At 38.5% G+C, this 25126-nt stretch overlaps 2 protein-coding genes and 1 long non-coding RNA gene across 5 annotated transcripts; 2 read left to right on the top strand and 1 right to left on the bottom strand.

The window, feature by feature from the left end:
* Positions 1 to 2418: 2418 nt before the first annotated feature.
* LOC113019553 (lipocalin-like) lies at positions 2419 to 4701 on the top strand. Its single transcript, XM_026163310.2, has 6 exons — positions 2419 to 3229; positions 3732 to 3871; positions 3963 to 4036; positions 4158 to 4271; positions 4356 to 4457; positions 4556 to 4701. Exons 1-6 carry the CDS (start codon positions 3134 to 3136, stop codon positions 4582 to 4584), a joined length of 555 nt encoding a protein of 184 aa, XP_026019095.1. The 5' UTR covers positions 2419 to 3133; the 3' UTR covers positions 4585 to 4701.
* Positions 4702 to 11383: 6682 nt separating this feature from the next.
* On the bottom strand, positions 11384 to 19997 carry LOC113019564 (high affinity immunoglobulin gamma Fc receptor I-like). Of its 3 annotated transcripts, XM_080298858.1 has the most exons (8): positions 19882 to 19997; positions 17478 to 17513; positions 17059 to 17322; positions 16734 to 16979; positions 16468 to 16647; positions 15253 to 15351; positions 14229 to 14326; positions 11384 to 11518 (listed from the first exon to the last, which is right to left on the bottom strand). In XM_080298858.1, exons 1-8 carry the CDS (start codon positions 19910 to 19912, stop codon positions 11459 to 11461), a joined length of 1014 nt encoding a protein of 337 aa, XP_080154984.1. In that variant the 5' UTR covers positions 19913 to 19997; the 3' UTR covers positions 11384 to 11458. The 3 variants fall into 3 exon arrangements, with proteins under 3 accessions (XP_080154984.1, XP_080154983.1, XP_080154982.1); XM_080298857.1 differs by having other exon boundaries at positions 17059 to 17513; positions 19882 to 19896; XM_080298856.1 differs by lacking the exon at positions 19882 to 19997 and having other exon boundaries at positions 17059 to 17541.
* LOC145425647 (uncharacterized) lies at positions 16294 to 17357 on the top strand. Its single transcript, XR_013906363.1, has 3 exons — positions 16294 to 16407; positions 16505 to 16619; positions 17228 to 17357. It is a non-coding gene; the product is annotated as an uncharacterized LOC145425647 (long non-coding RNA).
* Positions 19998 to 25126: the final 5129 nt, after the last annotated feature.

The raw sequence follows: 25126 nt of genomic DNA on the forward strand, positions 1-25126 counted from the left end.
GAAACACTGTGTGTAAACAGCTGAGACAAAACTATATATAAACACTCATTTATTCCATTTTAGTTTACAATGATTTTTAAAGTAATGTGGAATGATTCATGTTCATGAGCTGTTACAACCACAACCATTTATTTGTCTGTATATGGTTGGACTACAAGGCTTGTGTTGAGGGTCTTGGAATAAAAAGTGGAATAACATCAGCACAGCAGAACAAATAATGTTATTGTCTGCAGCTAAAATATATAGTGAACATGGTTTTATAATAATGCGCAAACACAACCTCACTCTGCAATATACGAGAAGCCAACAGCTGTCTTCATCCACGACCTCCGCCTTTACTCATCATCATTCACTTAATCGCTTAGGTTGGTTTAAATCAAACTCAGTTACAGGTTCAACTCCATTATATAAAAGTATGTTGACTTTGGATTTGGTGTGCAGTGCCACCTTAACAAAATGAGGAAACTAAGAGATTACAAAAAAAAAAGAAGTGCAAGAGTTAACGAGCTACTGCAGATTAACAGTTTCTGAAAGTCACGTGTTAAGAAATAGGACGATTAGATGAGCTGAGGGATCCATCTACTGCTCAATGAAGCCTCATCAGAAACAGTCTCAATGGAAGGATGGCTCTATTCTTAAGGAAGGGACACAGGGAGAAAGACTGGCGTATGTCACATTACACAGGAACTGGACGGGAAATCAGTTGAAAATATTCATCAGCATGTGCAAACATATTATAGGTATGGAATTCAGGAAAGTACCATCAGAAGTTGATCCACTATGCAAATGTCTGATTGGCAGTGGCTTCATTTTTCACTATGACAACAAACTGCTAATGCAGTATGAAGCATCACAGGACTTCAGTCATGGATTAGCCTCCCCAGACCTCAACATTACTGAAACGTCTTAACAGAGAATGGAATAAAAGGGAACCAACATCCAAGAAAAGAACTGCTCCTGAATACTTCTTTACAGAAAATACAAAAAAGCTTGACTAAGAGACTTAAGGCTGTGCTGAATAATAAAGGTGGACTGACTTACAGGGTCCTTAGTATCATATAAGCTCAGTTTTTGTCTTGTACACTGTATTTCCATTTATATAACAAAATATATAGAAACGAGGGGTGGTTTAAGACGTCTTTAGAGTTATATTCATTATCTTTAAACAAACAAAGAAAGCACCATCCATTCGTCTTCACTCTGTATGAAAAACAGGGGAAAGGTCAAATTAAATGTAAAAGTTTGAAATTCCTTTCACAATAAATCTAATCATAAACAAAATAAAAAATAGAAAATTGTTTAAACACACTTTTCCATAAAGCTATCAATAGGAACTGTTCCAGTAAACTTGTCTTGTCTTGTGTTTCTGTTTAACTTCTGCTGGTGTCCTTTCATGTGTCCACAGTTGACAGGTAACCCTATTGGAGCCGCCAATAGTAACCGGTGGCTTCTCAGCTTCAGTGTGTTGATGGGCACAGCCATTGTTACCACAGCTGCTGGTGGGGACCTGGAGTTGGTATACGCCGAGCTGTGAGAGGACAGAGATGGAGAACGGACATTTAACTATTTAACAGGAGATACGTTATGACTAATAGACGACTACTGTTTAAATGATGCCTTTGCAGCTCTTATGGCACACATTACACAACTTTTCTTCATGCCAACAAGACTGAGGTGCCCACATAGTTGACACATACAACTGATTATGATGCATATTTTACTATTCCTATTTTCACATATCTCCTTGGCTTTATTTGGGCTTTCTGTAGAGCAAGTATGTAAGAAGTACCTGAGCTAACTTAAATTTAGACGATATGAGGAAAAATGCCGCTTCCCAAAGTTTCCTACAAGTACCCAGTTTATATTTAGAGAACTGAAGGCTCTTTATCCTGACAACTATTCCCTGGTGGATCCCTGTCCTGTCACAGTAGCAAAGAACGTGTATCAGTATTATCAAAGCCACTTCCCTAACCAATTTTAAAAGCTATCTAGCAGATGGACTTAAGTGCCAGTAGCCTCTGTCTGCTGTGTACAAAATGTTATATGATTAACCACACAGCAGATGCTGCACTACAACAGTAGCAGCAGTTCAGGTTCAGTTTGGTTCAACGCCCTTTTGACCTATGAAACAGCAGAAAATGAAACATTTCAACACGCTTTTGTTAGCGTAAGCTACTCTGCTGTTTTTCATCATTTCACAGGTGAAATAAAATCATAGTACATTTACTTTGCTTCCTGTAGGAGTGATCATGTCCAGTCTGACTGAGACCATGAATTACTTATAAGGAAAGCCAACTTTGAGATTCCTAATCAGTCAGCTTTAGAAAAAAACTGTGTGAACCGGTTGGTGGGGAGATAATCTCACTCTTCTATATAAAGAGTCACCAGGCAGCAACTTCCAGATCTTCATTTGTGAACTCCCCCATTGTTAGGTATTTTAGTACCATGGGAGCATTTACTGGATATTGTTTTATAGTGACATTATACAGGAAAACTCTGTCATTCAATAAGGCCCCTTTGTTTTAGTTATTTTTCTCTTTGACCCAAGAATTGATGTGTGAGAATCACAGGCTGGTACAAGGTTGAAATACCACAGAGATCACTCCCTCAGCTACATTAGTTTCTTAATCTTTTAGACGCCTGTTGAAGGCCAAATGGTTTGTTTCAGATTTCACTAATGTAAGAACTCTTTGTTTTGTGCCTTGAAAATATGTCGCTGAGATAATCACAATTGTAGCTGAACTGATACACTACACAAAGGATGCTTCTTCACCCAAGGGCAGGAAGACGCTGCCTTATCTTGGTCTGTACTGGTTTAAACTGATGAATCTGCTGTCTCATGAATTTTACCCTCTATATAAACTGTTGTACTTGTGAATAAAGTTGAGTCACTTTGGGAAGACAATCTAAAGCAGTCTCTGTTTTCTTGTTCTCCCAAGCTGCTCCCGAGCTCGTACTAACACGCTGAATGGCATGCTTGAATATTACTTGAGAATATATTTGACTGTGTTACAGACTAAGGTACATTCTCTGCTGATAGACGTCCACGCCTCGAAGGAAGTCGATCCATGGATTAGGCCTTGGAAACCGTTTCCTTCACCCATCATCATCATTTCTTCACTCTTCAGCAGCTATGGCTTCACTTCGTGCCCTTCTGGGAGTGGTACTGTGCTCCCTCATGGTTTCTGCTTCTGAAATCCTACCTCAGGCGGACTTTGATTTACAGGCGGTAAGAGTCATCCATAATACTTTTTATTTTTTATTTCACCGCCCATCTGTTTTCATACAAATATCTCCGTCTTATGGAAAGAAGGGGTGCTGGACCTTATCCAACAAGGATAGGCAGGGCACCCCCCAGACAGTTTAGCAGTCTTTACAGGAGGCTGACCTTTGCAAAATTTACTTCTATAATGACTTCACCATTTAAGTTAATTGGTTATTTTTCACCCTGGATTTTGCGTGATAATATTTATTTTGTCCATTGCTTTAAAAACAAACAAACAGAAAAACTATATAAATATAAAACAGAGTGTGAACAACAAAACATAAGCATTGCAAACTTTGATGTAAAATTCTGCAAATGTTTTCTCAAGATATAGCATGAATAAAGCTAATATACATCAGTGTATTACAAATGCGCACACACACACACACACACGCACACAGTGTTACAATAAACAGCTCTTGTGCTTCTCTATAATTCTCAATGCTTTCCATTTGTGTGTCCACAGGGTGCAGGTAAGTGGTACTTGACTGGAATGTGCTCTAATTCCAAGTGGTTCGTCTGTCGCAAAGCCAGTATTAAGTCTGGCACGGTCACGCTTGAGCCAACTGAAGATGGGGGTTTTAAGGCGTCTTTCTCATTTCCTACGTGAGTGCGAGAGGACAGACAAAGCAAATACCATTTGGATAGCATTAAAATATTTACACTGATGATTAATGTTATGTCTTTGCACCCGTAGCGATAACTGTTTGAAAATAGACATGGTGGCATCCAAGACTGACGTGCCTGGAAAATTCACATACAGCATTCCCTGTGAGTACGCCCACAAAGCCAGGAAACATTTTAACCACCACGGTTAATGCTCCATCATCATCATCATTGAGTATTACTTTTTTTCCAACATCTTTTCTTCTGCTGTTTCCCTTTTTGTCAGTCAAGGGGTTAGCGACTGAAATGCGTGTGGTCGATGGGAAGCCTGACGAGTACTGCTTGAATCATTACATCAACACCGGACGGAATGGAACCTATGTTGAAAACAAATTATATGGTAAAGTTGCATTTAGCTGTGTTCAGTAAACTGTTAAGTAAAGTTGCAGCCACTGCAGCAGATTTACATCACGTGGTTTCACAGGACGTAGTCTGGACCTCAGCGCTGAGGTGAAGGAGAAGTTCAACCAGCTCTGCTTGCAGTCCGGCATCCTTCCTGAAAATATTGTTCATCTTCCTAAAACCGGTACTTTTACATTGGTGGTGAAGTTCTATATAAAAATAGCCTGAAATACAAATTGATGTGCACTGATTACCATACATTTTCCATTTTTCCTTCTACAGAGGAGTGTCCGCAGGAGTGTTTTGCCTGACTGATCTGCTGCAAGATCGTCTCACCGACACTGCATAAAGATCTTACACCATCTGTTATGGAAATGTGACTGAGCAACATCTTGAGCAGTTTTTAACAATAAAAATGCAAAAATCTAGAATGTTTTTCTTCATTATTCATCCTTTATATGAAATAAACTGAAGAACATCCATAACAACACAACCAAAATTTCCCCCATTCACACGATTCTATCTCCACAACTGTGATCACCATTTTCGTTGTGTATTTGTAATAGTTTTAATGTTTTCTAGTATTGGACTGTTGAAAGATTAATAAATAATCATCAGATAGACCCATTATAAAAATAGTATTTGCTTCCATCTGATAGCGTTACCCTCAGCTCAAATAGCTGTGACATTAAAATGCTGTATGTTTACAGTCTAAGTGCCTCGTTCATGAACAGTGAATTTCACACACAAAACATTCATACTTTCATACCTGAATTTGTCCGTACAAGTGTAGGACTGTCTCAGAAATGATCAAACATTTGACTGTTAGATGGTTTTCCCACCATGAGCCTGGTTACGCTGGAGGTTTCTTCCTGTTAAAAGGGAGTTTTTCCTTCCCACTCTTGCCAAAGTGCTTGCTCATAGGGGGTCATATGATAGTTGGAGTTTTCTCTGTTTTCCCAGTATTGTTGTGCAGTCTTTACCTTACAATATAAAGCACCTTGAGGCAGCTGCTGTTTTGATTTGGTGCTATATAAATAACATTGAATTGAAATGATTTTTTTTCTTTTTTATTTATTTGCTAATTTAATTGAGCCAGCGTGTCTCAGGCAAAACAATATTATATATATCTCTCTGTACACACACACACACACACACACACAGTAACAGGATGGTCAAATGTCGCTGATTTTACTACAGAACAGGACGGATTGTAGGGTAGCAAACATTGTCGGAAAACATGTTTTCAACACTGCAGGTTACCTGGTGTAATGTTTTTCAGCTAAAAAGAAACATGGCCTGACTCCTATCAAAGTATATAAAGAGTAACTGAAGGTTAATTGCAGCTATTATGTCCTGTTTTAAGCCAGGCACTTACTCAGCCACTATCGCTCTGGCACAAAGGGCACCAGAGCCAGAGATGGGGAGAGGTGAGCTGGAACAAACCATTTTGGGACTGGGGGTAACTATACTTTTGTTGTTAAAATATTACATCTCAACCAAGTACTATATGCTTTCTATATTTTTTGTAGTGTGTCACACAAACACCAAATATTGTCAAAAAAGTAAGAAATCTTTGGGGGTGCTTTGATTCATTTTGGGGGTTTTCTTTTCTTTTCGTCCGCTCCGCTGGAGGAACATGGAGGAAAACAGAGAGCAGCACCACGCTTCGTTAATTCAAAAGTTTTCAGGCTTAAAGGTCAGAGGTCACAGAGAAAGCCTCCATGTGTTGTTGGGTCGACAGAATCTCCTGTGCTGCCACCTGCTGGTGAAGAACTGTCAGAGGGCTTCATACACCAATCACTATAAACATGTTATTAAATTATAACCTTGATGACGTAAACTACACACACACAACAGAAAAACAAAACAAAACTCCTACATGAATATGAAAGAGGTTTGAAAGATGTCAAGGACTTGTTTTACTGAATGGAAAGTTATTACTGCTGACATCATGTGGGCAGAATCTGATGCTCTGTGATCTATTTTGTTCATGTTTAACCTGTTTGTGTATTATACGTATTTCAGTTTCATCCAGTGGTTCAACGTCATGCATTTTTCTCTTACAAAAGAATCAGACAAGTTACTGAAAACCTGTTGTACTCTAAAAGCCAACAATGGGACACAGACGTGTCTTTATTTTTTTAAAACAGTGGGTCTTCTATGATCTTCTATGATGTATTCGTCATGTATATTGTCTCTGTGATACTGCAGGCTGACAGTATCAGTTTCAGAGTATGATGTGAACTCATACCTCTCATGTCACACATATTTGCTTCAGCTGATGCTGCCTCAGTAACTCAGTAGATTTAATAACACATCCAAGATGAACATGATTTCTTTAAGCTTATCAGAAAAAGGATAAGAGCGGAGATCTCGCTGAAACAGACCCCAGGTGTCAAGTCCAGCAGGGAGACAGAAATCCACTGATGACCAGGTGAGCATGCATATTTAAAGAAACAAACCTGATGTCAGACTGAGATGCCATCTGTTACTCTCTGACTCTGAGTTCTGGACTCAGACTAACACAACACGATTGCATCATGTCTGGATGTGTGTTGACTCATCGGGAATAATAACATACCAGAAAACGGAAGAATACCTGAGGGCCTCATTGTAGCTCGCCTGGTCCCTTTACCTGAGTAACATCCCCCCTCACAATGCTCAAACACAGAGCCTCCTTTCATGACCAGGTTTGTATATGTTGCAAAGAAGCTGCACAGAAGTGACATTTTTTTCTTCTAAAAATGTTCATTAATTGAGTAGGAACTAATGTCACATGAATTATTACTACTGAGATTGAATGTGATGGGCTTCATATTTTCATGTATTCTTGTCTGTCGATTCATCATAAAGAGTGTGAAGACGACACTGAGATGAGCAGCAAATATAAAGTTTTATGAAAGCACTTAAAACTGAAATAAATATTTACCTTTTCATTGCGTGCAGTTTTCACTTTCTGTGAGCTGCTTTTTAAGGAAAGAAAACTGGTATGACACGCAGCTAAATGCTGCTCTTAGATAAAATGTGTGTTCTTTGTTTGCAGTTTCTTTTCATCATCATCACTGTGACAAAGCTGTCACAACAAAACAGTTCTGATCTGTGAAAGAGATTAAACATTTGTTTGTTTTCAGAGATAAGACCTGCAGCCACAGACATACGCTGATTCTGCATCAGAAAAAAAAATCACCTCTTTTGAATCTGAACGCAGGACTCTGACAGACTCTTAAGTTTCATGGGTCTGTGTGGTGATTAACTGCATATTTGTTAAATCAGAATCAGAATCAACCAAAATTGTATGCAGACCCGTTCAATACATTTGAAAGAGGGTACTTTTAAGAGGAGGAAACATATATGTACAATAAATTAAAAATAAATATAAATAAATAAAATAAATAAATATAGCATATACAAGACTGTATATGAACAAGTGAGAATACAAACAAGTGGGGATACGGTTGGAGCACTGTGATTTAATCCTTAGAATGTTGCACAGTTAAAAAGAAAATATTGCACAGTTGAATGTTGTGTTTTCGCAGCGATTTATCCCCCGATTGTATTTATTAATGCAACAGCCCTGGCATATGTGCTGTTTCTCAGTCTGTTTGTTTTGGCTTTAATGGTCCTGAACCACCTTCCTGATGGTAACAGCTCTGACAGGTGATGGGTGGGATGCGTCCTTCAGGATGCTGCAGGCTTTCCTGTGGCAGCAGGACCCCTACAGCACCTCCAGGGAGAGAAGAGCACAGCCAATGATCCTCTGTGCTGAAGATGTTTTTAAGACTACAGGCCTGTCTCAGGTTATCCTTCATATCATATCTAATCTTCATCCATGAACAAAGTCTTCTTATTTTGCCAAGAAGCAGCAAAATAAATACTTTATTCCTAAAAAAATGAAAGACCTACATCAATAATGATCAACAAGTATTTTAGTCATACTCATGACATCACAAACATACTGAGCTTGATTGTGATTTTCTCCTCCTGGACTGTCTCACACTCCCCTGACAGATCACACTTGATGACTCAATGAACAACTGAAATTTGTAAACACTGTCTAATTACTTCCCCATGGAGGTCAGCAGTTCTTTCCATTTAAGGAAAACAAACTGCATAGAAACAGCTGCTGTGTGGAAAGACCTGCATGACTGATGACTTAGACTGAATGATTCCCATGAAAAGTTTCCAAATAATATTATATTATAACCGGGATCAAATTGAAACTAAACACTTAGGAATCAACATGTAGCATGAAGCATCATAAAATGATACATGTCTAAATACATTGACTTACTGCCATGTGATTGGCTGATTAAATATTTCCATTAACAAGAAGTTGAACAGGTGTACCCAATGAAGTGGCAATGTTGGTGGTTAAATTCCAGCCTGCGTGGCAAATATCTTTGGCCAAGATTATACCCCAATGTGTGTGCGTGTTAGATAGGAAAAAAAAGTGCTTGTGTGAATGGGTCAATGAGGCAAGTTGTGTAAAGCGCTGTGGGTGCTCAGAGTAGAATAGTGCTCTATAAGAACCAATCCATTTAGACAACTGACGAATTGAAACAAATGAGTGTGCTGTGTTTGCAACACCACAACAAACATCACCTATATTTTCATTAACTGCACAAATAGTGGTGGTCATTAGCTGCTAGCTAACTGGGTAACGGTGTCATGGGTCTGTAGCTCTGTCACCGTTTTAGGGAACATATTTAGTTTTAAAGTAAGTTACAGGGCTTTTCCTGCCTTTCTGGAGGGATTATATTTCACTAAAAGTATTTAATATCCATATCACATAATTATGGATTAATAGAATTAAGATATTAAAAACACACCGTATTTTAAAGAAAATACACTAAGAAACAGATTATATGCTTCTCGTGTTCCTTCTTCCTGATATTGCTGTCATTCGGGACCGCTACATCGATCACTACGGCCGTCTTCTCATGTTTGTCTACCACCACTATGTCCGGTTGGTTAGCCACCACCATTTTGTCCGTCTGTATCTGGAAGTCCCACAGGATCTTAGCTCGGTCATTCTCCACCACCCTTGGGGGCATCTCCCATTTTGACCTCGGGACTTCCAGGTTATACTCGGCACAGATGTTCCTGTACACTATGCCGGCCACCTGGTTATGGCGTTCCAAGTATGCCTTGCCTGCTAGCATCTTGCACCCTGCTGTTATGTGCTGGATTGTCTCTGGGGCATCTTTACACAGCCTGCACCTGGGGTCTTGCCTGGTGTGATAGACCCCAGCCTCTATGGATCTTGTGCTCAGAGCTTGTTCTTGTGCTGCCATGATTAGTGCCTCTGTGCTGTCTTTCAGTCCAGCTTTGTCCAGCCACTGGTAGGATTTCTGGATAGCAGCCACCTCCTCTATCTGCCGGTGGTACATACCGTGCAGGGGCCTGTCCTTCCATGATGGTTCCTCGTCTCCCTCCTCTTTCTTGGGTTTCTGCTGCCTGAGGTATTCACTGAGCACTCGGTCAGTTGGGGCCATCTTCGTGATGTATTCGTGGATGTTCCTTCTCTCCTCCTGGACAGTGGTGCTGACACTCACCAGTCCCTGGCCCCCTTCCTTCTATATCTAGAACTGTTGTTATATCTATCTATCTATCTATCTATCTATCTATCTATCTATCTATCTATCTATCTATCTATCTATCTATCTATCTATCTATCTATCTATCTATCTATCTATCTATCTATCTATCTATCTATCTATCTATCTATATGTATATATATATATATATATATATATATGCTAGTTTATGTGTAGGTCTATATGTAGATGACAGTGAGTGAGAGATGATGAACTGAAGGAGTTGGGAGAATGACAAAGACTCTGCATTACTCCATGACTGCTGTGTGTATCATACTGTGTTAACTGCAGCATAGACATGCATGTGTGACTGTGTGCTCCCTAAGATGAGTGGGCTGAGCTTGATGAAACTTTGCATTAACATTACATAGGGCACTGTGAGTGGCAGCATGTATATAACTTATACAAATACTGTAAACATCTGTGCTTTTCACAGTGCAGTTGAGCAAAGAATGAAATGTCAGATTAAAATGAGTCACGCTATAATGTCCACAACATTATACTATAATGATTGTAGTATAGATGTGTCTTTCTGTGTTCCCTATGCGCTATACATTTTGTAAACATCGATAGAAGAAATCAAAAATACGTGCAGCAGTTAAAGTGACCCAGAATGATCCTAAAATCAGTCGTTGGAGCTCTTCAGTGTCACTAGATGGCAGCACCAGACCGTGCTTTAAACTGTGGTTAGTGCTTTTTGCTGTCTGTGGATGCTGCTGGAATGCACCTATAGTTGGCTGTGAACTGACTAATTATGCATATAATTAAAGTGGCTGGAAAGATCCTGGTGATTCTGGTAACTCTACTTGAGTATATCTCTTAGTACATCAGTCTTTCTCTGAGCATTTGTTTTTGCAGCATAATCTGACCCCGATTTTGACTGAATGGAAACTGAGATCATATCAGACTGAATGAGTATAGACAGCACATATGTCCTCACTGTCCTGTGCAAGGACAACCACAGATATCAACAACACTGTAACTAAGATGCACATGCAAACTGTTATCTACTGATGGAGAATTTTTTCGTTTAAACAGCATCTAAATTCTCACATAATTCATTTCCTTAAATCAAAACTCATTAACCACATCCACACTTTGTTCTTAAGCTTTTGTTGATCTACACTGAAGACATGTGCATGTGTTAGCAACAACAGTTCACATTTTCCATCAGACATCTTCATGAAACCCACAGAACCACACGAGAAGAACAAGTCCAACTAAAGTCCTGCAGAGAATACAGATCACTGCAGTGGAGACAACAGCAGGGTTCTACAAGTAACTAAGTATGTTAAATATATTACTTTACATGTATATATTAGATATATACTAGATAGGATTGTTATTTATTGTTCACATAACATGTATTATATAGATACATGTTGCTGTTATGGCCATACTGAGATGCTGAAAGACAGGGTGATGAAAATATACATGTATTTTTTTTTTCTTTAAAGTCGTTAAAGAAGTTTAGCTTTTATTTTACCACAAACATTAATTTCTCTTTGAGTAGGAGTTGACTTGAATTTATTGAAAAGATTAAAGACAATATATACAGATCTGATTTGTAATGAATGTCCTCAGGTCACGTGGAACAGCAGTTGGATTCCAGCGGTTGGACTTCAGCAAGGACTAGGCGACGACTCTGAAAAGTTCAAACAACATGGGACCAGCCACAGTTAAAATAATGCATGGGTTTTGCTTTAAATACTCTTGATAAAATCGAAGAAGTACTCTATTACTTTAAGAATGTGCCTTCAGTTAAAATAATCAGTGTGGCTGCTTGCCCAGGTTTTACAATATAGTTTATTGTTCTGGCATCAGCAATACATAATAATAATAATAATAATAATAATAATCATCATTTATGAGGGTATTTGATTTGTTTTTAGTTTCTTTCCATTTTTCCGCTTTGTCATATATATATATACAAAAAATATACATAATATATTGATCTACTGTCTCATCTTGTTCTGCTCTGAGTTTTATTTTTATTTTCTGTCCCACTGTTCTGTTTCCTGTTTTATTTTGTTAGGGCTCTTGACTCATGTACATCATGTTTAATTTAACGTCCTCTGTCACATTAATTTGTTCCTTCTGTGTTTTCCACCAGTTCAATCACCTGCTGTGTATTTATTGTCTGTCTCCCACTGCTTTCATGTCAAGTTGTCCGTTCTACTTTCACAGTTGTCTGCTCCTTGTTTCCCCTAGAAGTCTTTTTCTGTGGTTTGCTTTGAACTTGTTGAATAGCCAACAATAAAAGCTTTTTAGTTTCACCTCATAGTCCTGAGTTCTCCACAAATTGCTTAGTACAGTAGTGATGGGTCGTTCGCGAACGAAATGGCTCTTAGAGCCGGCTCTTTGACATGAACGACGCGAACCGGCTCCTTATCGCGAGCCGTCATGTGGGTTTTTTTTTCTTTCTCTCACCCTCTCTCTCTCTCTCTCGCACTTTTTTTCCGCTTCACTTCGCACCTGAGCCTTGTGCTTTATGCTGGGCAGAGGGGGGAGGGGCGGTAGTTACACTCAGTAGCACAGGAACAGAGCCAGAGGGAGAGAGAGAGAAAGAGAAAGAGAGCCAGGGACAACAACGTCACATTAGAAAGGTATAGTAATCATCCACAACTATTTTCGGTTGCAGATGATAAAGGATTCAGAAAGTTTATTCATGCAGGTCCATATGACAGAGAATATGCATCTTCTTTTTGTTTTCATATTATAATTTATATTTAATTGTGTTGTGGTTTGCAGTGTTTTGTGTTGTTTTCACTTTAAATTTGTAAAAGGAAAAAGCTGAAAATTTAAATAGTTAAAAGTTGAAATGTGAATAGTTGATTTTTGTATTATATGATTTATTTATTACATTTTATGTGGAGTGAAAAAATAAAAGTATATTTACAGTGGCCCCTACAGACAAAGCACATACAAACTTCAAATCACGTACGAACTCTGAAGCACGTACAAACTCCAAAACACGTAAAAACACGTACAAACTCCAAAACACGTAAAAACTCCAAAACACGTACAAAAGACAACAGAAGTGCTCCAGGATGCTGGGCGCAGTGTTGAGCTTTTGTTACCTAGTGGCTACACAAGCCAGCAAGTACCAACGACCGGATTTGGTGTGTGGTAGTAACAGGTAAATGAACTTTTTTTTTAAATTATTTGAATATATATGAGTGCCTGTGTATAAATACACAAACAATACACACATGCTTTCAATTGTGTAATTTAAGTGATCTAGTAGCTCTGCTTTGGAAGTTCAGTTCATGCTAGAAATGTGTTTTGGAGTTTGTACGTGTTTTGTCTCTAGGGGCCACCGCATATATTTATATATAAACATATACAAATAAAACCACTTTTTTTACGTTAGTAATTCCTTTTGTGCATAATTTTATATTATTGTTAATAATAAATTAATTAAAGCAACAAAACAACCTGAAGAGCCGGTTCGGAGCCGAAAGAGCCGGCTCTTTTTAGTGAGCCGAACCGAAAGAGCCGGCTCTCTAAAAAGAGCCGGAAATCCCATCACTATAGTACAGTGTGACACAAGAAGAAGGGAAATCTCAAAATCTCAAACGCAGTTAATCATTAATACATTGCTGTGTTGTTTGGATCACTCACTATGACATCTTCATAGTGGGAATGATTTTCTTTTCCTGAAGTGTTCATATATTTGAAGTCAATGGGCTGTCTTGTACACCAACGTGACCAGGAGACTGGAAACATTTACATCATTATAATTTCGCCTAACAATTTTTTTTAAAAAAGGACATACTTTGGATTTGGTCCTCTCATTTTCTCTGGATATTTGTAATATGAACATCGACAACGCTGGTATTTCTGACCATTTTTTGGTCATGTCTGATGTTGAGCTATGTGCAATTGTATTAAATTCTGAATGCTGTGGCTTGCCTTCTTACTCAAGCTAGAAAAGTTGATCCTAACACTCCAAACCCAAACAGCAGCACTTTGTGACAAAATATACCCTACATGGTATGGTACTGTCTTTAATAAGCTAAAGTAGACTAAGGCATGCATTTCTATGGAGACAAAAAAGTGCAAACACATCTAAATATCCTCAGAGATCACTAAACTTACAATGATTTTAAAGCAAACTGAGTTTTAAAAAACTGCAAAACTGCACTAACACAGTATTTTTTTTAGTTTTCAAAACAAAGTGCACACTTCAAATTCTTTGAAATGATGGTTAGCATAAAGGTAATGAATGATAGATAGATGATAGATAAACAGATAATCAAATAGCATCTCAATATTTAGAATAAATATCGGCCTTATGAAGGAAAAAAACACTTGTTCTGAACCATGATGGAGACAAAGAAGAGCAGCTGTACCTCTGGTCTTTGATCTGTTTCCTTGTCTCTGATGGTGATTTGTCCATAACTGACGTCTCCAGTTCGCACTGATGAGTAGACTCCAGCTGGATCACACTCTGCACAATAAAACACACAAAGAAGACATCAGTGCAGTTCTACATTCATACTGGCACTTACCATTACATTTAATATGACAAAAAAACTATTTCGATTATTTACACTTCTTTTTTTATGTTGTATGAACAGGAATAAGACAGACACACATCTGTTTAGTGCTGCAGCAGCAAACATCAAACAAAAATGTTAAACTGAAACTGTTGGCATTTATAGGTTTATTATGTATTCATATAGTATTTGACCCTTTTCTTTACTGTCATGAAAGAAGAAAACAGAACTGGAAGTGAAGGTTATTATTAAACCAAACAACTGATCAAAGCACTGTTTTCATGAAAACATGCTAAAATCATGGGATGCATGTACATCACACTAACTGCAATATTTTTAACTGAGCTGCACTTCTTTGCACTTCTTTGATATTTACATGTCTTATAACATTTGGTGCAAATAGTGATTCTCTATGCAAAAAAAAAATGAATATTGCAATGACTACACCCACACATGATTAAAGATATTAGTCAAGACTTCTGCCATAACTTCACATCATGCATCTTCCATGATGCACAGAAAAGATGAAAAAGTCTGAAGGCGATGGCCTTACAAGCCTGAACGGACAATTAACTTGGTGTCTCTGCTTCAAGCATTGCGGGAGCTTTCACTTCTACAGATGAGAGTGGAAATGTAATTAAAGCCGAGGCATGCATGCATGCACACAGCTTTATGAATCTGATGAAAGAAACGTGTCTGCGTCCCGTGAAAAAACTGTGATGATCTCACACTGACTTCAGCCCTGTTTAAATAAAGATGCTTTGCTCAACAGTAATTAGTACACAGTGTCACATTCATGCAGACAGTAATCTCAACATCTGCTGGACTCTCTTTCTCATTTTTTATCCATGATGAAGACAAAGAAGCGCAGCTGTACCTCTTTTCTTTAATTTTCTTTTCTTCTCTTTGATGGTGATTTGCCCATAACTGACGTCTTCAGTTCTCACTGCTGAGTAGACTGCAGCTGGATCAGTCTCTGCACAATAAAACACACACAGAGGACATCACTGCAGATAGTCATTTAAGTACTGCTGTTAATATTTTGATTATGATGCAAAATTATTTGATCCCCTTCTTTTGTCTCCAGTATTCAAACTGGACATAATGAAAAACTAAATTTCTTAAATCAGCGACTAGCAGTGAAACAGCTGCTTTAGGGAGGACGCAACTGTGCAGATGATGCAGGCACCTTATCCCAGGTACAAATAAGACAGGATACAAGAACAGAAAAGTTTTTTTCATACAGAAATGTCTTGTTTTGAAACTGAAAACAGAGCTGAACCCCCGCCCCCCAAAGGATTAAAAGTAGGCCATGTGGGTAGTGGAAGCATGCTGCTTCTGCAATCTATGGCCCACAATCATCAAAACAGGTCTGTGGTCCCTACAATAACCAGAACACTTTGTGATGTTACGCTAGTGCTGTGTTGATCTTTGTCTTGTAATAGCAGGCCCTGTCTCCTTATCTCTGCCTTCCTGTCTGTGACCTGAAATCAGTTTGTCATCTTGAAGTATGTCTCAACTCTTTGAAAGCATCTCAAGGACAAATAATGCTGCAGAATGAGCCACTACGGATGTCACTGATGGCAAATACAAAGCCAGGCAAAAGATGTTTCATTTGGGAAGTATAGGTTAGAGCCTTCCACTGAACTGGAAGTTTTATCAATCACTCTTGGCATACGGCTTGATGCCATTCATATAGAAGAGGTAGTTCAGATTTGCTCCTTTCCTTAGTCGGGATCTGTAGCCAGTCTTGTTGATAATCACACAAAGTTATAACAGCAGTGTGGACAGGGCACCTTGGGAAATCCCGCATTAGATGGTGACTGATATTGGCTTGATTTCGGCTCCATTGTTGTTTGTCACTGAAAGTAAAGGGCAGTATATGACACCAGTTATTGCTCTTGCTTGCTTATGTTCAAGGTAGGCTAGGCTTGATTAGCCTGGGGACCCTTACTGGATCTAGACATCATGGAGGGATGATCTGAAGTTCCAAAGCTGAATACGCTATCCAGCTGCTATATATGCTTACTATGTGAATGAAGTAAGACTAAAAATTGAAGCTGAAAAGAAAGAAACCATGAAATCTCCTCACCTTTAAGTTTCCTTTTAACAAGTCGTCTCACCAGCAGAACCAGTACCACCAGTAAAGTCACAACACAGACTGACCCAACAAATGACAACACAAAGAGAACTGGAGGAGCAAGTGATGGAGGAAGAGAAGTAGAACGAGGTGGAGGTGTGGATGTAGGTGGAGGTGTGGTGGTGTCTTCCCCTAAAATAAAGCAAACACAGTCATTAAGTTGTCGTCACATTGTGAATGTTGAAAGCTGCAGAAACACAGACAGGTGAGTGTGTCACCTGTGACAGTGATCCAGCTGGATGGAGACTCTCCATGACCGCTGATGTCACACTTGTAGAGGCCTTCATCAGACCTGGAAACATGCTGGATGGTCATGTGACCTGTAGGCTGCTTCCTGATGAGGGAGCCATCTTTATAGAAAGCAGCTGGGAGGTTGGAGGGAGTGGTCTTTGTTTTACAGAGCAGAGTGACGTCATCTCCCTCCATCACAGGGAGGACAGGACTCTGCAGGATCACTGATCCACCTCAACACAGAGACAAACTACAGCATTTCATCCATTTACACACAGCTTCATCAACACTAACTCCACACACTCAGCTTACCAGTGACTGTCAGGTTAACCATGTTACTGATGGGACCCTCTCTGGACTCACACCAGTAAACTCCACTGTCAACTGTGTCAGTGTAGCTGATGTTACAAGAAGAACCAGCTGGTTTTCCCCAACCAGGTCCACACTCACTACTGATGTCTTGACTTGTGTTTCTCCTCAGAGTCCATCCAGCAGAGCTTTGAACATCCTCACAGCTCAGACACACAAACTCGTTCTCAAACAACTGAGAGCTGCTGGGACTCACAGTCAAATGAGCTGTGAGAGAATTTATTACACTCACTGTTATTGCATCATGTGTAGAATGTTCACATTCTTGTATTTCGTGTGAATATTTCATTAGTAATATAGCAAAAAAATATAGAAACACACACGCACTGAAAATGTTACTTTTTTCCAAGAGGTTTACTTACCTTGTGTTGATCTGCTGATGAGCAAAGATGTCTGCACTGCAGAGAAATGAGTCTGTTAGTTTTAACTCTGGTTAAGATCAGATACCATATTTTATAAAGGAAGTAGCTACTGTGACAGCTTGTGCAGAACAAACTAGACCATATTTGGCAAATTTGCACAAGCAGGTAGAACCAATGAGTTTTTCTGGGATTTGCTAGATAGCTCAGTTAACAAGATGCATTCATAATTAACAGTAGCTGTTTCCCCCTCGGATGTCAATTAATCGTTTTAATTTTTTTTTTTCTGCTTTCTGAAATGTGTGGGTTCTGTTATATTTCAGGCGATTCATTTTCATTTCATTTTCCATTAAAAATGGCTGGGTTTGATCTCTGCCTACATTTCACTAGGGCTACCCTTGGAATAGCCATGATTATCGAACAATGTCTTTATTGATACATAGTAAGGTGTCCAAACTCATAATTAAGGAGTTCATCAAAGGTCATGTATATGAGGGAAATAATTTAATTTTGGCTAATTTTGGCTGATAGAACAGTCTTGAAACACTTCAACATGCAATTCCTTTGTTTTCTTTTCGTTCAACTTTTGAACAAAACAAAACTGCATCCATCTCCTTTCTATATAGTTTTGTATATACTCATACAACATGTAGAATTTTGAAACAGGTCAAAGGTAGAAGTACATCTTAAACACTGTAATTAATAACAGCTTTTAAACCACTTCAGATTTTCTTTGCACACTTGGCCCAATTTCATTTTATTGTCTTGAGATTTCATGTTTTGCCTCATGCATTTCTATCTGTCTCTTTTCCTTCTTTTCACTAAAGCTGCTTTCCTGTTGGATATTGTTGAGACTAATAGCCACAACCCCCGAATCCTGTTCAAAATCTGTAACTCTGTGATCAATCCTTGTCCGGGAATGTCAGTTTTGGCCTCCGCAGCTCTCTGTGAGCAATTTTTAAATCATTTTACAAGAAAAAAATTTATTATCAAGGGCCTCACTTTTACACCCTTCTGTGGTGAATCTTCTTCCTACTTTAGGATGAATGTCAACTTTCTATCAGTTTGAGCCAATTTCACTGTCCACCCTCAAGAGATTAATTAAACAGCTGAGCAGTTCGAATTCTGGATGGTGGATGGTTTTGTTGGAATTGGGCCTTATATTCTATCTTGGATGATGATGAACTATCATTACTAGTGGGCTGTGTGTCCCGCTTTAAACATGTGATAGTGCAACCTGTTCTAAAAAAAAGAGCAGCCAGAATGATCCTGCAAACTATAGGCTGATCTCCAAACTCCCTTTCTTATCTAAAGTATTGGAGAAAATTGTGTTATTGCAACTACAGGCCTACTTAAACACAAATAGTATTAGTGATAAATCTCAGTCTGGCTTTAAACCACGCCACAGTACCGAAACGGCTCTGCAGAGGGTCTTTAACGATCTTCTTTTAATTGCTGACTCAGGTCACCCCACTGTTTTCATTTTATTGGATTTGCCATCCATCTTCATAGACTTCAGCTTGCTCAAAATGCTGCGGCTTGTCTCCTGGAACATTTGCTTCCATTACTCCAGTTCACACTGACTTAAACTGACTATCCATCAAATATCGTATTAATTTTAAAATCTTGTTGCTTACCTTTAAAATTATAAATAACATTGCGCCTAGCTATCTTGCCGACTTTCTTAGCTTGTATACTCCTAGTCGAGCCTTAAGATCATCTGGTCAATTTATTTAACCCACACTCCTGGTTTAAATAGTGCTTCCCATCTGATAGTACGAGTGCTTGTTTTTGTACTTTGTTAATGTTTAATAACAATGACTATTGCACTACTGTGAAGCACTTTGGTGTACTTTTGGTTTTAAATGTGCTATCTAAATAAAATTGTATTGTATTGTAACTTAACCCAAAGGAAGGCATCTGTGCATCCAGCTTAAATCCATGAAAACATCATCACATTCAAAAGAAAAGTTTTAACCAGTTTAATGTTTAGTGTTTTGTTTTACAGGTGACCTCTTCTGGTCATTTCAACGGTGATTGTATCCTGAGAGCTCTTTTCTTCTTTCTTGAAGTTTATGCCTTTCATACCTCAAATGTGTGAAAAAGATATAACAGTAAAATCCCCCCCACAAAAGAATATGTTATTCATCGGTAGCTACAAAGTTCATACACCAGCTTTTAAACAGTTAATATTTTTTTTTGCACATTTGGTCATCGCATTTGTTTCCTTATGTTGAAACTCACGTTTTAGAGTTCAATTTGTCTTGTAAAATTAAAGTCTGCAACTTTGAAAGTAAAAGCTTAGTGTTCTTTTTGTACAACTTTGACATTAGTAATGTAATTTTTATAATATAGACAGATTTTAATAATTAATTATTTTATAATATAGGCAAATGTCTATACTTACAGAGCAGGCAAAGCAGAGTGGTTTGTCCCATCGTATCGTTAAGTCACATGAGGTTCAGACTATTTCTTACAGCAGTTAAGCCCACCTCCTTCCTCTTTGAGATTTACAGTGTAGTGTGGTTTTCTCTCACCACTACTTGAGGTGCACAGCAGAAAATGTACCAAGAAAATTGGTGCAGTTTTTAAGAATGTCGCTATTCTATAGGAAAGACAAAGAATCTGAACCAATGAGATAAAAGGAAAAAAGAGAGCGATGCAATTAACGAATTAAGTAAGTGAAAGTGTAAGTGATTTAGCAGGTTCAGCTGTCATTTAGGCCCTGACATTAAATCAGGTTGTTAGTCAGGCAGCACTTCTTGAAATCCTAGTGGATCCAGACTAAGCAATATTCCTGGCTACTCTTTGATTCCTGCATTCCAGTTTCCCGCTTTCAGGTTTCACGGGTTAACCTGAACTCAGAACTTTAAAAAAAAGTATTTTACATGCCAAAAAAAAAATTATTTTAAGGTTCTTTCCTACAAATTTTCTTCTTGTTTACGTCTTTGAAATACCTTTAGTAAAAAGTCAGCCAGAAACACAGGTTTCTGTACCTTTTGCCTCTAACATTGTGTAACAGATTAAGATCAGATGGTGGCGTATTTAGGAAAATATATTTGTTATGGCCTGTAATGGGGTAACTGTGCCCCCTAGAGGAGTAAAACTGCACAAGAATGGCAATTTATATTGTTTTATTAAAAATGAGTTAGGCAGCCAAATACAGTTGTTGATTTAGTTCTGAGAGTCAGGCTTATGCTGCTTTGTACCATTCCTCACAAGCATAAAATCCATATTTCTGGTAATTCTCCTAAGCATTTCCTAAATAATCATTTTAATTCTCTAAAATAATTAAACTAATGATGGCTGATATGAAACAGATACAAGCTTCAAACTCGAAGTTGCATTTTTCCTGAACCATTCAGGGAAAATGCCAGAAAAACACACATGAACAATAATTGTTCTTCCCCTGACTGATTGTATGGCTGGTCTAAACCAATGGGTACTGCTACACAATGTGAGATGCTTCGTAAAAATCAATGTCCCCTTCCACAGCACTGCTACTGTAGAGGTTCATGACAGATCCTCCTTAGTTACACAAGCAGCACCCTCTGTTCCCCAAGCACTTCTACAGCCAACTACTACATTACATAAGTTTATAGAATCAACTGACCAATCAAGCCATTTTCCCAAAATTACATATCATTCACCCAAACCCTAGTTACAATCATCATATCTACAGGCAGATGTTGTCCTATTACAAGAGACCCACAGACCTCTTAGAGGTTCGAATGAACTTAAAACACCTGAGTTTCCTAATGTGTTCTCAGCTTGTTATAATTCTAGACAAAGGGGAGCAGCAATTTTAATACATAAAAATATTAATTTCACAGTACTCGATACAGTTATAGATCCAGAGGGCAGATTCTTAATCATTAAACTATCTATACTTGATAAAAAGCTATGTATTGCAAGTGTATATGGTCCAAATGTTGATGATCCCTCATTCTTTCACGGTTTTTTCAGTGCACTCTCTGAACACTTAGATGGCACACTTGTTCTTGGAGGCGACCTCAACCTTGGACTAAATGAAGACATGGATAGGCTCAATACAGCGGGAACTCAGCGTAATTGGCAGTCCACAAATATAATCAAACAGTATATGAGCGACTTTGGTCTTTGCGATGCATGGCGCTCCCTTCACCCCACCAGTAAGGAATATACTTTTTTCTCACATGTCCATCACTCCTACTCTCGTCTGGATTATTTTTTGGTCAGCAGCTCACTGCTGAACGACATTTCAGACACTGAGATTCACCCTATAGCTGTCAGCGATCATGGTCCTGTATCTTTAACACTAATGCACAAGAATAATACTACGCCAAGAAAAAACTGGAGATTTAATATATCACTACTTAAAGATGAAGACTTTATTAAATATTTTAAAAAAGAGTGGACTTCATATTTGAACTATAATGACACTCCCGAAACATCAGCTTCTGTTCTATGGGAAGCAGGGAAAGCTGTGATGAGAGGTAAAATAATTTCTTTCTCATCACATAAAAAGAAAAAAGAAAACAAAAATATTCAGGAATTAGAAAAAAACATCAAATCACTAGAAGAAGCCTACGCGTCCCACCAAGATCAGGAAACATTGAACAAAATACGCAAAACAAAACTAGAATTAAATGAGATAATTGATAAAAAAAAACAAAATTCTTAGTACAAAGACTACGCCTACAAAATTATGAACATGGTAATAAATCCGGTCAATTTCTAGCAAACCAGCTAAAAATAAATAAAGAAAAAACAACTATATGTGCTGTTCAAGATTCATCTGGGAACACAATATATGATCCGATACAAATAAACAACATTTTCAGGGATTTCTATAAAACGTTGTATTCACCACAAATAAACCCATCTAAAAAAGAAATTGATCAGTTTTTGGACAACATAACTCTTCCAAAATTATTGGACACTCAAGCAATGGCACTGGATTCACCACTGACACCAGGTGAACTCCAGGAAGCCCTGATAAGTATGCACAATAATAAGGCTCCAGGTCCAGATGGCTTTCCTGCAGAATTCTACAAAGAATTCTGGTCGATTCTAGCACCAGTTTTCTACAGAACGTTGTTGGAAATCAAAGAAAAGGGCAGACTTCCATCAAATATGAATTCTGCAAACATTAATCTCCTGCTAAAACCAGGCAAAGACCCTGTATATCCCTCAAGCTATCGTCCAATATCCCTTATAAATGTAGACCTTAAAATAATCTGCAAAGCTCTCTCAAAGAGACTGGAGAAAATAACCCCCCTCTTAATTCATCCTGACCAAACTGGTTTCATAAAAGGTAGGCACTCATCAACAAATACACGTAGATTACTTAATTTGATAGACTACTCATACAGTAAAAACCTAGAAACTACAATATTCTCTTTAGATGCAGAAAAAGCATTTGACAGAGTTAACTGGAAATTTCTATTTGCAACTTTACACAAATTTGGTTTTGGATCCTCTTTCATAAACTGGTTAAAAATATTATATAATTCCCCAACAGCTTGTGTTAGAACAAATGACCAGACATCCTCCAGCTTCTGTCTCTTGAGGGGCACCAGGCAGGGATGCCCACTCTCCCCTTCACTATTTGCAATTTTTATTGAACCACTAGCAGCAGCAATTAGACAGAATTCAGTAATTAAGGGCATAAAATGCAAGAACGTGGAACATAAAATCAGCCTTTATGCGGATGATGTGTTACTCTTTCTCCAAAATTCACAAACCAATATCTCTGGGGTGATTGAATTGATAAACTGCAAGAATATCAGATTACTCAATTAACTGGTCAAAATCTACAGTCCTACCGATTAATTGCTCCTTCCATAATTCCTCTTCTACACCACTGCAATCGGGAAATATAAAATATTTAGGTATTAATGTTTCTCCCAAGCTTGCAGATCTAACTAAATTAAACCATATCCCACTTTTAAAGAAGGTAGAAGATGATCTGGCTAGATGGAAATGTCTACCCATATCACTCATGGGAAGGGTTGCCGCTATAAAAATGATGGTCTTACCAAAAATAAATTATTTATTCTCAATGATCCCAACTAAACCGCCACAAGATTGGTTCAGATCTCTAGATTCATGTATGTCCAAATTCCTTTGGAAAAATAAACCCCCACGTATAAGCTTAAAAACACTACAAAAGACCAAGGATAAAGGAGGACTAGAACTGCCTAACTTTCAGCACTACTTCTTAGCCAACAGGCTTCAGTTTATCTCAGGATGGCTAAAACACACCCTCTTAGATGAACCTTGGCTAGATGTAGAACAAGCACTCTGCAATAATCTAGAGATCTCAGACCTACCATTTATCAGCTCAAACATCCAACGACATGAATGCTTTAAAGGCATCAACATCAGCTCTTCTCTGACAGCATGGTGGGAGTTTCTAAAATTGACGGCGTCTTCATTAATCCCATGCAAACGTACACGTATCTGGAACAACCCTGACATATTACAAAACAATAATATGATAAACTTTTCAGATTGGAGTGATAAAGGAATCAAATATTTAGAACATATACTAGAAGGAACAGAATTTATTTCATTTGACGGACTAGTTACACAATATGGGATCAACAAGAAAAGATTTTTAGAATATCAACAAATTAAATCCATAGTAAAAAAGAAATTTAAACCGGGTCAAGTTGAACTACAAACACCACCAAGTGTGGTTCAATTTCTTACTCTTAAACCCCCCAAATTACTATCCAAAATATACAGAATGCTTTCTAAAACAGATGAATCAATATCACTTCCTATTGCAAAATGGGAAGCGGATTTATCAGTTAACTTAGACCTAAACTTCTGGTCTCAGATTTGCTTAAAAACCTTTCATCTAATTAAAAATCCCAGTCTTCAATTAATTCAATACAAAATATTACATAGAGTGCACTATAAAGGTCATCGGATGTTCAAGATGGGCTTTACGTCTACCAACAACTGCTCACACTGCCAAACCAATTCACCGGACAATTATATCCACGCTCTTTGGTTCTGTCCACCAGTTCAGAAGTTTTGGCGCGAGATATGTGAAGACTTATCGAAGTGTCTGAAATGTAACATTCCAACTTCCCCCTTAGTGTGTTTGTTGGGCAGCTTAGATAATGTCACTTCAGAAAAGAATATCGCCCATATGGTTTTCACTGCCCTATGCATAGCCAAGAAAACAGTCCTCATGAACTGGAAAAATAAAAATAATCTTAATTCTAACCAATATAGAAATTATCTATTAGATTACATTAGTCTTGATACAGCCTCTGCCACCACATCAGATCAATTGCTCTGGGCTCCTTTGATCAGCTCCATCACCTAGTGCGGGTCGGGGGTCATAGTTTGGTCCCGCCTTCACTGTTGTGATTGGTGTGGGGGTAGGGACAGGCTTAGGGCGTCGGGGGGTTCCCCGGAGGCATCTTCCTTGGGGGGCTCAACCCGGGGTAGCGGTCATGTCCGGTTAGGGGCTCTGTTGGCTCTCCGGTGACTGTTTCCTCGCGGCTGCGTGCAGCGGGGCTAGGGGAGGGTCTGTGCTGACGGACGTGGGTTACTGACCTGGTAGCCTGGCTGCCCCTGGGTGGGTCCGGGATGGGCGTGAGGTTCTGGGGGCGCTCCGTCTCTGGGCTGGGACCCGGACCGGGCCTCGGGGG

Source organism: Astatotilapia calliptera, chromosome 3, assembly GCF_964374335.1.
Source record: "Astatotilapia calliptera chromosome 3, fAstCal68.1, whole genome shotgun sequence".
NCBI lineage: Eukaryota > Metazoa > Chordata > Actinopteri > Cichliformes > Cichlidae > Astatotilapia > Astatotilapia calliptera.

Coding starts and splice junctions, on each gene's coding strand:
- LOC113019564 (XM_080298857.1), bottom strand. CDS start 17,404: ATGAAATATTCACACGAAATACAAGAATGTGAACATTCTACACATGAT. Junction 16,648..16,733: donor CAGCTGGATCACTGTCACAG/GTGACACACTCA, acceptor GCTTTATTTTAG/GGGAAGACACCACCACACCT. Junction 14,327..15,252: donor AAGAAAATTAAAGAAAAGAG/GTACAGCTGCGC, acceptor TTTATTGTGCAG/AGTGTGATCCAGCTGGAGTC.
- LOC113019553 (XM_026163310.2), top strand. CDS start 3,134: ATGGCTTCACTTCGTGCCCTTCTGGGAGTGGTACTGTGCTCCCTCATG. Junction 3,230..3,731: donor CGGACTTTGATTTACAGGCG/GTAAGAGTCATC, acceptor GTGTGTCCACAG/GGTGCAGGTAAGTGGTACTT. Junction 4,037..4,157: donor ATTCACATACAGCATTCCCT/GTGAGTACGCCC, acceptor CCTTTTTGTCAG/TCAAGGGGTTAGCGACTGAA.